The sequence below is a fragment of the Octodon degus genome, unplaced genomic scaffold (assembly GCF_000260255.1).
Source record: "Octodon degus isolate 3935 unplaced genomic scaffold, OctDeg1.0 scaffold00339, whole genome shotgun sequence".
NCBI classification, from domain to species: Eukaryota; Metazoa; Chordata; class Mammalia; order Rodentia; family Octodontidae; genus Octodon; species Octodon degus.
This window is the reverse complement of record NW_004524915.1, coordinates 987,674-999,344: the sequence shown is the minus strand read 5'-3', so window position 1 is coordinate 999,344 and position 11,671 is coordinate 987,674. Positions and strand designations below refer to the sequence as shown.

Below are 11,671 nucleotides of genomic sequence, written 5' to 3'. Positions count from 1 at the left end.
TAATCTCCTCTATTTTTTTATCAATGTCTTCTTTAGAAGCAGTTATTAATTCTTTTACTGCAGTGTTTTTTTCAAATTGTGTTTCCTCCATATGTTTCTGTAGTTGATTCTTTACTTCAGATGCTATGAGTTCTGAGAATTCTTTTTTTATTTCAGAAAAGAATTCTGCTCTGAGTTCCTCTATAACTTTCTGCTGTTGCTTATTTACTATTGACACTATTATTTCATACATTTGAGCTGAGCTACTAGAAAAAAATTCATCTCTGAGTTCTTCTATAGCTTTCTGCTGTTGCTTATTTACCATCAGTGCTATTAATTCATACATTTCAGCTGAACTAGTGTCCTCTGCATTTTTTCTGGGTGGGCACTGGTTTTCCTCCATGTTTCTGCATTTGATTCTTTACTGCAGATGCTATTAATTCAGGGATTTCTTTTTTCATTTCCAAACTGAGTTCCTCTATACCTTTCTGCATTTGTTTCTTTATTTCAGAAGCTGTTGATTCATTGATTTCAATTGTTCTGCACTAGTGTCCTCTGCAATTTGTTCTGCACTTGTGTCCTCTGCACTTGTTATGGGTGTGCTTAGGGTCTGAGATTGCATTTTTCTCCTTCTTGTTGTCATTTTGTGTAGCACTGCCTTCTGACCTTTGTTGTAGAGCTTTGGTGCAGTTATAACCTTACCACATAATGAAATTCAGTCGCAGATCTACAAAGTTTGGATTTATCCTGCTCTTCCTGGCTTGGTTCTGGCTGCTGTGCTCGGCTCCTTCTTGCTGCCGCCCTTGAGAGTCATCCTGTTGTGCCCCTCTGGCAAGATGTTTTGCTCCTGGACTAGCTTGGTGGCTTTGTCCCGTATACTTTCTGCAGGGATTGCAGCTGCAGGGTTTCACTCCAGGCCTGTAGTCCAGGCCTGAGCTGAGTCTGGAGGGGACAGGGTGGAGTAGGGGCGAGAGGAAGGTCTTCCGCACTCTCACTGGGCCTGAGCTAGGACTGGATCTTGGGGTCCCCAGAATGTGGCAGAAATTCTCACTGGGTGAGCAGCATGGGTGTGGTATTTCAGAGTGGTGTGGGGGGCCCAAGGTGGCAGAAGAGGATTTCACCCATGCTGTGCCTGGGCTTGGACCTGCAGGTCCTGCCAGTGCAGGGTAGCATGAAGCTCTCCCACTTAACAGTGGTCTTAAGGTATACCCGTTTTCCAACAGATGACTCAGATTTATCCTTTATGGCAGGTTTGTACTCCATTATTTATAAATAGCCAAGTTTCTTTATTCATTCATCTGTTGGTGGATGTGCATGCTACACCCAAGACTTAGCTGTTAGTGAGGTATGCTGCTACACACATGTACCTGTGTGTATCACATGATGTCATTTAACTCTTGGGAAGATACCTAGAAGGAGACTAACTGGTTCAAATATTTACATTTCCACCACCAATGTAGAAGGATTTGTTTTTTGCCCTGTGGCCTCACCAGCATTTATTATTATTCAATTTCTTGATGATAGCCATTCTTTTTTGGAGTAAGATGAAATCTCAATGTTGTTTTAATTTGCATTTCCCTGATAACTAGAGATACATGAACATTTTTTCATGTATTTATTAACCATTTGTACTTCCTCTGAGAAGTATCTGTTCATTTCAGTGGTCTGTTTTTTGGTTGGGTCTTTTCTTCTGGTGAGTCTGATTTTTTTGAGTTAATTATATATTCTGGGAAGTAGTCCTCCATCAGAAGAATAGCTTCAGAAGTATTTTTCCATTCTGTAGGTTGTCCTTTATTCTACTGTTTCCTTTGCTATGCAGAAGCTTTTTCATTTGACATAATCTCATTTGTGGATTACTGATGCTATTTTTTTGTGCAGTTATGGTCCTATTTAGAAAGACCTGTGCCTATATTTTTGAGAGTTTCACCAATTTTCTCTTCCAACAGGTTGTTTCTGAAGTATTTTGATTGCAGTTTAGTGCATAGTGATATACATGCATCTAGCTTTAAACTTCTGCATGGGTTGAGCTGATTTTCCTAGCATCATTTACTAAAGAAGTTATCTTTCCTCCAGCATGTTTCTGGGTGATCCTTTGCCTAAGTTCAGGTGATTAGATATATCTGGAGTTGTTTCTGCATCCTGTGTTCTGGTCCAGTGATCTATTGTCTGTTTTTTGTGCCAGTACCATGCTGTTTTTTATCACAGTAGCTTGTAATGTAACTTGAAGTCTGGGATTTTGATGCCTCTTGCTTTGCTCTTGTTGCCCCTGGCTGCTTTTACTATTATAGGCCTCTTTTGGTCCCATATTAATTTTAGGATTATTTTCTCTAGTTTTGTGAGGAATGTATTAGAATTTTGATTGGGATTAAATAAGATCTATATTTCAAGGGCCAGCAAGATAGTTCAGCTGTTGGGACCAGATTCCTATGGTGTGCCACGCTAGACCCACCCCTGGGGTGCGCTGAGATTGCGATTGAGAGTGGGTGTGGTGGTACGTGCCTGTAATCCCACTGCTCGGGAGGCTGAAAACAGGAGGATCACTACGAGTCTGATCTGTGTAGTGAAACCCGTAGATCCTGTACTAAATACATTAAAGAAATCTATATTTCAGTTTTGGAAGTGTGGCCATTCTGGTTCTGCATATGCTGGAACTGGGGGTATCTTTCCATTTTCTTATGTCGTCAATCTCCTTTTTCAAAATACTGTACTGTAGTTTCTTTATAGAAGTCTTTTACTTCTTAAGTTAGGTTAAATTCTAAGTATTTAATCTTTCTTGAGATTACTGTGCAGGGTGCTATTTCCTAATTTCTTTCTTGGTGGGATCATGATTGATGCACAGCAATGCTATTAATTTTTGCTTATTAATTTTATATCTTGCTATATTGGTGACTCAGTACTAGGAGTTAATGAAACTTTTTAAGGTCTTGTAAAAGATTATGTCATCTGTGAATAGAAATAGCACCACTTCTTTTCCTATACATCCCTTTCATTTTTTTCTCTTGTACGGTAATTCTGGTTGAAAGATCTAGTATTACTTTGAAGAGGACTGATGATACAAAGAGTGGACATCCTTGTCTTACTCCGGATTTTAGAGAAAATACTTTCAGTTTCCCTATGTTTAATGTGGTATTGGCCGTAGTTTTGTCATAAATTGCTTTTATTGGATTAAGGTACTCTTGATACCTATTTACTTCAGAGTTTTTATCATGAATGGATGTTGGATTTTTGCCACAGGCATTTTCTGTATTGAGAAGATCATATGATTTTTGCTCTTGTTTCTGTTTTGATGATATGTTATATTTATTGTTTGTATAGATTGAGCCATCTTTGTGTCACTGGGATGAAGTTTACCAGCCAAGATGTATGGTCTTCTTAATGCTTCATTGCATTCTGTTTGCTAGTATTTTGTCAAAGGATTTTTGCATCTGTGTTCATTAATGAGATTGGCTTGTAGTTTTCTGTTTTGAGTCCTTGTTTGGTTTTGGAATTGGGTAATGCTAGCTTCCAAGAATAAGTTTAGAAGTACTGATTCATCCAAAGAAGCAGCTCTTCAATTGATGTTTATAATTTTCTTCTTTGTACTGCATTTGGAGTTATTATTTTTTTTCTCTAAGACTTTGAGGTACATCCTTAGCTTATTTGGGTTCATTCTGCTTTTCTAATATGACCATTTACAGCATAGACTTTCCTCTTAGGACCATTTTCATTCTGTCCTGTAAATTCTGATATATTGTTCTGCATTGTTTATTCTAGGTGGTATTTAATTACTATGACTCATTGTTTAGAAATGTATTTAATGTCTGGGTGTTTTTAAATTTCAATAGTTTCTTTTGCCATTGATTTCTAGTCTTAGTGCACTATGATCTGAAAAATATATATGGGATTATTTTGATTCTGTTGTATTTATGTTAGCAAGCTTTGTAGGCTAGTATGTGGTCTATTTTGAAGAATCTTCAAAATGTGTTGCTAAGAATGTGTGTTCTGCTATGGTAGGATAGAGCACTGTATGTATCCATTAAATCCATTTGTTCAAAGGTGTAGCACAGCTACACCTTTGAACATTTGACTTTTTTGTCTACTTGATCCATTTGTGAAAGGGGCATGGAGGGCCCTATTATTCATGTTGATTTAATCTTCTATTTTCACTAGTTCTTGTTTTATGAAGTTGAGCATGCTGGTATTCAATGTAAATATATTTACAATTGTTGTCTCTTCCTATTGAATTGTTTTCTTAACTTACATGTAGTGATCTTCTTTGCCTCTTCTGGTAAGTTTTAGCTTGAAGTCTACTCCATCACTCTTGAGTTCTTTCAGTTTTTAAAGATGATCAGTTTCAAAGCCCATGCTGTAAATTTCATGAGTTTTTATTTTGTATTATAGGCTGTCAGCTTCCTGTCTGGAGCAACTTAACAACCTTTAAAAAATTTCAGTCCATTAGAACATTTTTGCGTTGCTGCTGCTATACATGAACCTTCTCCAGATATAAACATGGTTCAGCATATTATAAATGAAAGCTTTTCAGTGTCAGGCTGTGTTATTCTTTCCTTGTGAGCATCAAACACGCTGCTTTTCCCACATGGTATGATAGGAAATTGATGTGCTGACCAAGATGCGTTTCCTGCCCCATCTGTAAGCAAATCCTTGTACTGTAGTTCTCCCTTCTGCTAACAGAACTCCTCAACTCCCACTTCAAGCAGACCAAATGGTTTTTATGGACTTGAGCTAAATTTGTGTAACCCTAAACAATGCATTCTGTGGTTTGGATAGTTCTAACATAAGCCTTCTATTTACCATATGACTTAGAACCAGATAGTCCCCAAATATGTCTATACATTGTGCATAGTTCCATATGTATAACTGTGTACTTTTTATTAGAACATAGTGATTATGCTGACTAAATACACGAACGAACGACTATAAGCAAGTAATGAAAATGCAGTTGCCTTGTATTATAGAGGGGCCCTTTAAGTCCTTATTAAAGGGATTTCTTTGAATATGAGTCTGGCAAGACATGAAGTGGTCTGATTTAATATAGATGCCTGACAATCTAATTGACATCTCTGTCAACCCTGCATCTTTCTCTGAGTATTTTCCCAGAGCCCTCTAGCACTTGCAGAACAGATTTTCAGGTCTTGGGACACATGTAGATTATAACCAATAGATCCAATGTTAGTGTCAGTGGAAAAAGGCACCCAGACCAGGAGGCTCCAGTGGCCCCCTAGTATCTTGGGGCAGGAAGTGTGGGAGGCCTTGGCACACTGCAGGGTGTGTCTGGGTAGTCAGTGCTGTACAAGGTGAGGTGGGGGTTTGTGTGCACAGATTGGGATGCTCCCGTGTGCTAGCCTTAGCTATCCAGCTAGTTATTTAAGCTGCATCTCCAATCCCTGCCTCTTTAGTGAATCTTTCCTTGATTTCCTTTTTCTTTTTTTCCTCTTACCTAGCCTGATCTCAAACTCCTGGCTCAAGCAATCTTCCCTCATCCTTCTGAGTAGCTGGATTACAGGTGCACACCACTGCATCAGCCTTTTTTTTTTCTTTCTTTTTTTTAAAAGTGAAATCATCTGTTGGTGTCCAGTCTTTAAAACTTGATATGTATGAGTTTAGGATGTGTCTCTTTGCCCAGATGCAGCTTGACTTTGTTGTAGGATTGCTGTCACATTTGGCCCTCACATTTGACATTGGCAGACTGTGAGGTGATATCTGTGTTGTTTTATAAAGCTCAGGCACCAGGACTACAGTTAATGAACACATCGAGCCTTCACACATACCTCTTAGGACTCTGAAGTTGAAAGGCTTGGATCCCAAAGGAAACTGTCTTCATGATGAGGCAAAGCAATTTTATTTTCCCAGGAAAGTACAAGAAGGGGGAATCATCATTTTCCTACCATCATGGATCACTTCTCCAACGAAGTTAATGGAGACTCTTAGGTTTGGAAAAAACACACTGAAAGATTACTTGATATTTAAGAAAAGACCAGAGGACAGAACTTGGGTCCCTAGTTTGTACTTCCTACTCAGTAGGGGATTAAGAATGAGGGGAACTTTGTTGGAAAAATATCTCTTCTTAAAACTTATTGAATAAACATGCAGTATTTTCTCCTTGCATGTTTTATATCATAGTGAGGTAAGGTTTAACACTGAAGCTTTTCTATAATCTCATCCCTCCAATGTGATGGCCAACAGGGGTTTGTAGTGTATTTTTCCTGCTCTTTTCTATGCATATGTAAATAGTTATCACTACAGTTACCAGTTCCAGAAGTGACTTTACTGTGTAGTTGTTTTATCCTTAACCACAGTCAAAGAATGTTTTCTCATTAAACAGAGTGCTAGCATTTTTATAGTGTGATATTTTCATTTATAGCATGCATCATAATTCAGCTATCCACTGGAAAGCTCATAACAAGGAAATTAGGAGATACTAAGGGGTCCTCCCTTGTGTTTTGCTATGTTCCCATTTAAAACTTAAGACACTAACTGCAAGTACCTGGGTTAAGCATTAAAATTGTGCCTGCAGTGAACACATGCAAACACATCTTGTTGCACTATACTTAGAAAATAACTATTTACATAGAATTTGCATTCTGTATTAGGTGATGTAAGTAAACTAGAAATAAGTATACGAGAGGATGTCCATAGGTTACATGCAGATAATGTACCACTTTGTATAAGGAACTGGGGAATCTGTGAATTTTGGCAAATACGAGAAGGGCTTCTGGAAATGGACCCTCAAGGATACAGAAGGTGACTATTTATTGGGTCTTTTTTTTTTTTTTGTTACATCAAGTATTTAATTTCTTCAATGATGTACTGCTTTTGTAAATAAAACCAAAATCAGCAATTATATTCAAAATGCATGTAAAAAGTCATTTGAAAAAAAACAAACTTGATGTTGACATATAATTTCAACAAATAAAGTGTTTAATGAAAAACTGGTATACAATGGACTAATCTCTAAAAAAAAAGTCTTAATTACAAGCTGAGGAGCTAAAGTATTTCCTTTCATTAAGTGTAGATCTTTTTTTTTTTTTAAGTGTAGATCTTATAAAACATTCTTTATGGTGCTGCTGTAGTCAAACGATGTCCAGGACACAATGAAACATTGGTGAGCCCCACTCTTCAGTCGTATTCGGAAAAGCGAATGTGTTTACTTGCTTGTTGAGTCTTTTCCAGTCTAATCTTTTCAGCTTTTGTGATTAACTTCTCCGTGCCTCTTTTCTTCTCCCGCGGCTGGTTGAGCTTGGCTTGTCTGTCTACCAGAATCTTCTGCCAGTATCTCTGCTCATGATCACCAGAAAGGACCTCGAGTTTCCAGTTGTACTTCTTTTTAATCTCAGTGTGGACATTTATTAGTGCCTGGGCTGCCTCTGGAGTTTTAAATCTAGCATGACATTCTGTGTCACCTTCTAGCAGGTCAACATATACAACTTCTGAGATTGCCGCCAGCGTATCCCGGACTTGCTTCCGGCCAGGCAGAGGTTCTGAACTACTGATCTTCACGATGACTCCACTCAGGAGCTGTGGCCCGGGCGGGCTCACCTTCTCCTGAGGGTGACGCTCTGGACCACTGGCTTCTTCATTCTTCACTGCAGCCCTACTAGACACTGTGCCGTCTGTTTCCATTTCTGATTCTGATTTTATTTGGGATATTGTCTTTTTTAAAGAAGCCATGCTGACTTTTTGCAGTGCCAAATACTCCTTTTTTAGATCCATCCATTCATTCTTGGACAGGACCTGCAAAGGTATGACTTCTTCTCCCATTTTATGTCTTTCTTTATGTTTTTTCTTGTGCTTCCGCTTGGTTTTTAATAGAGAACCTTCTTTGATTTCTCCAATATTTTCCTCTTCTGTGGAGAATTCTAAATCTCTGTTCTCTTTCGGAACTTCAGAAGCCTCTTTTTTAATGTCTCTATGAACTGTTTTCCTAACTTTCGACTTGGGAGCCAGGCTTTCAGCATCTGCAGAGCTGCTTCTCTTTTTCTTCGCGGATCTCTCGTCACTTAAGCCGGACACCTCAGTTCTGTCTCGCTTTTTCTTTTTCTTGGTTTGCTTTTGGGGTTCCACACTTTCTGTTTCAGAGCCCTCGGAGCCGGTCCTACCTCTTTTCACTTTACATATACTCTCATTGCTTGTGTCCATGCTCTCCTCCTTTCCCTGCACATTGTCTTCTTTCTTCACTCGTCCTTTTTTCTTTTTTTTCCTCAACCACTCTTAAGCTGGGAATGGGCTTGTTTTTCACTGTTTTAGGAAATATGCCAGGTTTTCTTGGTGCTTCTTCTGGTGGGTTGTTAAGGAACTCAATAGCTTTTGCAGCCTGTTCTTTCGTTTCAAATTCCACAAAGGCAAATCCTTTTGGATCTCCTGTAGATTTATAATGTGGTATACTTATATAAACAACATTGCCACATTTCCCAAATACTCTTTCAATCCAGCTGTGATTAACATTTTTAGGAAGTAATTCCACATACACAGTACGCTCATCCTCATCCTTTGGTCTTTCACCCAGAGGCTTTTTTCTTCTGATTTTGGTGCCTTCTAAGTCCAACTCAACAACAGCTGAGCTTTTCAATGCTCTGGCTATTAACTTGCCGTCAGTAGTTAACTTTTTCATTTTGTTAAAAGATACCAGGAGGGAGATGTCAGTATATCCATCTCTAGATTTTTCTATCTGCTCTTGAGGAAATCTGTCCTTGTGAAGATTTGCATCCCCAAACCAGAAGTCCACTTGCTTGGCGATATCAGCAAGAACCCGCTTAACTCTGGAGCGTTTCTTCTTTTCTACTTCTTTCTTTTCAGTGCTCTCTTCCATGGTTTGATGTTCACTTTCAGCTTCCATTCTCCGCTCACTTCCCAAAATACGGGGTCAGATGCTTGTGTCCTTCAGCCTTTTCCCGATCCTAGAGTCATGGTTATTCTGTTTATTGGGTCTTAAGAAAATGAATCAAGATAATGATCTACTGCAACCAGACAGCACCTGGGCTGGCACTTTGAGACATTGCCTTTAGTAGGTTGCACTTTAGCTTGCCTCAACTATGGGATGCGTGACTTTGGCGATTCTATGACGCCCTCCGACTTTCTGGACCTCTGTGAAGGGAGAGTGCTGCTTTGCTATAGCTCCTCGTCTGACAGCCTGATTACTGGCTGTGTCGTTGAGAGCCAGGGCATCGGAAATAGGCTTAGATTACGGCCCTAGGGATTTGCTGGACATCAGGGAGAACATCTTGGCTATGAAGATACTGTGGGAGCCTGGTAGACATATCTCTAGTCAGCTGTGAAGTAGGATGCCATTGGTGAGCTTTCAACTGAGTCTTTTGAATGACTTTGATAGTTCCTTATCCCTATTTACTCAAAGGGAGGAAGTCATGTCTTTAGAAAGCTCACTCCCTCTCTCCCCCCTCTGGCTTAGGAGCCTGTGGGAGCCCCCTTCCCCTCCCCTGCCCACCTGCCTTTCTTCTGCTGTGCCTCAGAATGGGAGAAAAGAACGCGCATTCTCCATGTCCTCACCCTGGGTTGAGCTCTATCCTTGCAGCATCCTTTACTTTTCTAAGCAGGAGAAAAAAAGTGGTTTGGTGAGACTCTCAGGCTAATAAAACGGGATACAAAGATAGCACTGGATGAGGTTTCTTATAAAATCTTCTTCGTATCTTATATTCCAACATACTGGTCTTAACATTCGTATCTTTACTGAAAGTTTTATTGTAAACTTACTTTTCAACATGTGTAACTCCTTCTGATTTTGTTTATCTTACGGAGCAAGGAAAATCTGCCTGGCGGGCTGCAGCAGCCCTCAGGAGGACGTGGTGTGCGCCTTGGCCGTGGCGGTCTCTGCGTCACTTCACCGCCCCGCTTCATGTTCCTTGTTTGGCTTTGTTTAGAGACAGCGAGGGAAATGCTGAAACAAGACAGACACAGAACTTAGCTGTGTATTTCAATAAACCTTTTTTTTATCTCTCTCTCTCAGCTCCATTACGTAAGAAGGATGAAGCTTTTCTTGAATTACTCTGATAATAATCAGGTTTCTTTTTTTTTTTTTTTTTTTTTCGGAACTGAGGATTGAACTCAGGCCCTTGTGCTTGCCAGGGAAGCGCTTATTCCACTGAGCCATCTCCCCAGCCCGATCAGGTTTCTTTTTAATGTCCTTTTCCATGTAATCTTGGGTTAACAGAAAGGTATCCTGGTTGAGTTTCTCATTAAATCAGCAGGTTGCTCATTAGTTGATGTTTCTTTCTGTTAACTTCCTCATCCTAGCAAGCCGGCCTTCCTCTTCTGCATGTTAACCCGCGCACCTTTTGAAAGCATTTTCACAGGGGATGCTTGGAAGTGGGTGGATGAAAGTAAGTCCCCTGCAGTTTTTGTTTTCTCAATATATTTTACATGTGCCATAAACTTCCAAAAGTAATTTCTTGGCCATATTTTAAGCTAGGATATACATTTTAATTATGAGAACTCCAACTATGCCAAAGTACCATTACACAGTAAAACTTTGGTGTGTGAGAATAATTTGTTCCTCTTGTAATCCAGAGCACTTGTATATCAAAGCAGTGAGGAACAGAAGAACCAGATGTGATCAGGTCACATTTGCTATAACATACTACTCATATTGCAAGATATTGTTCCTTTATTGGGTTAAGATTTCTTCCTAAATGTTTGCTTACCTTGGAGAATACTCTTAGAACAAGTTACTCACCATCCAGTGTGTGACAGTGACATTTCATGTGATCACTACCAAGATGTAGTGCTTACCCAACGTTGAATTCATTTTTATGAATTCTTTTAACTGTCACTTTTATCCCTGGCTAACGTGTTCTAAAGCCAATCCCAGGTCTATCATTTTACTGCTGCATATTTCAATATGCATCTCTAATAAATGTGTTTTTATATGTTACCAAAATGTCATCATCACATTAAAAATTCTCAGTGTGAACGTTGTTTTTAAACATGTTTTCCACCAGATGAAGTGGGTTTGTCTTGTGAAGTTCTTTCTCTTAAGTCATGGATGAATGATACTTCCATCATCACTAATAAATGGCTTTACATTTTAAAGTGTGCTGAATTCTGAATGAGTTTCTGAAGTGGAAGTACTGTGGTGCCCCTCGGAATACCACGCTGTTTGTGGTAGAGCATATCTGTGAGACAGCCCCTTGGAAGATAGCTAACTGCTTTGGTTTCAAAACTACTCAAGTATAAGATTTTTTACCCCAAGGCAGTTCGACACGTTTGGCTACAAAGGATACGATCACAGGACAGGGGGTGTTCTTGTCCGATGAAAATGTAGCTTGTAAAGGAAGCTAACAATTTATTTTTGCTCCCCTGTGTATTTGTATGTTATATCCTTTGACATCAAGTTCCACAAATTCTTGTAGCAAAATTGGGCTGTTTGACACTTGATAGTTACTCTAAACAAAATATTTTATTATAAAGTAAAAGATATCTATAATCGTAGTGCTTTTTGTTTTTAACATTCTGACATCTGTTGCTACACATTTTTAGTATGTTGCATATTTAGAGTCAAATCTGTGGTTCATGCTACAGGTTTTGGAGGTACGTTAAGCTTCAGCTTGAGGCCTTAAAGTTAAGAGGTTAGAATTGAATAACTCCACTGGTGAGAAGACATTAAATCTCCAATCTCTTTAGCACCTTCCTGTCCTTCACCATGGCACTGCTTTTCTTCTTTTTTTTTTTTTTTCAAAGTTTT

General features: G+C 39.1%; 2 protein-coding genes across 2 annotated transcripts in view; one reads left to right on the top strand and one right to left on the bottom strand.

Moving 5' to 3' along the window:
• Ccbe1 (collagen and calcium binding EGF domains 1) overlaps positions 1 to 11,671 on the top strand; it is a 316,756-nt gene that overhangs the window by 22,400 nt on the left and 282,685 nt on the right. The window lies entirely within an intron of this gene.
• LOC101563116 (la-related protein 7-like) lies at positions 7,053 to 8,873 on the bottom strand. Its single transcript, XM_012513147.2, is given in 2 exon segments — positions 7,053 to 8,176; positions 8,178 to 8,873. Coding segments are annotated over 2 exon segments (1,716 nt in total). The 5' UTR covers positions 8,813 to 8,873; the 3' UTR covers positions 7,053 to 7,095.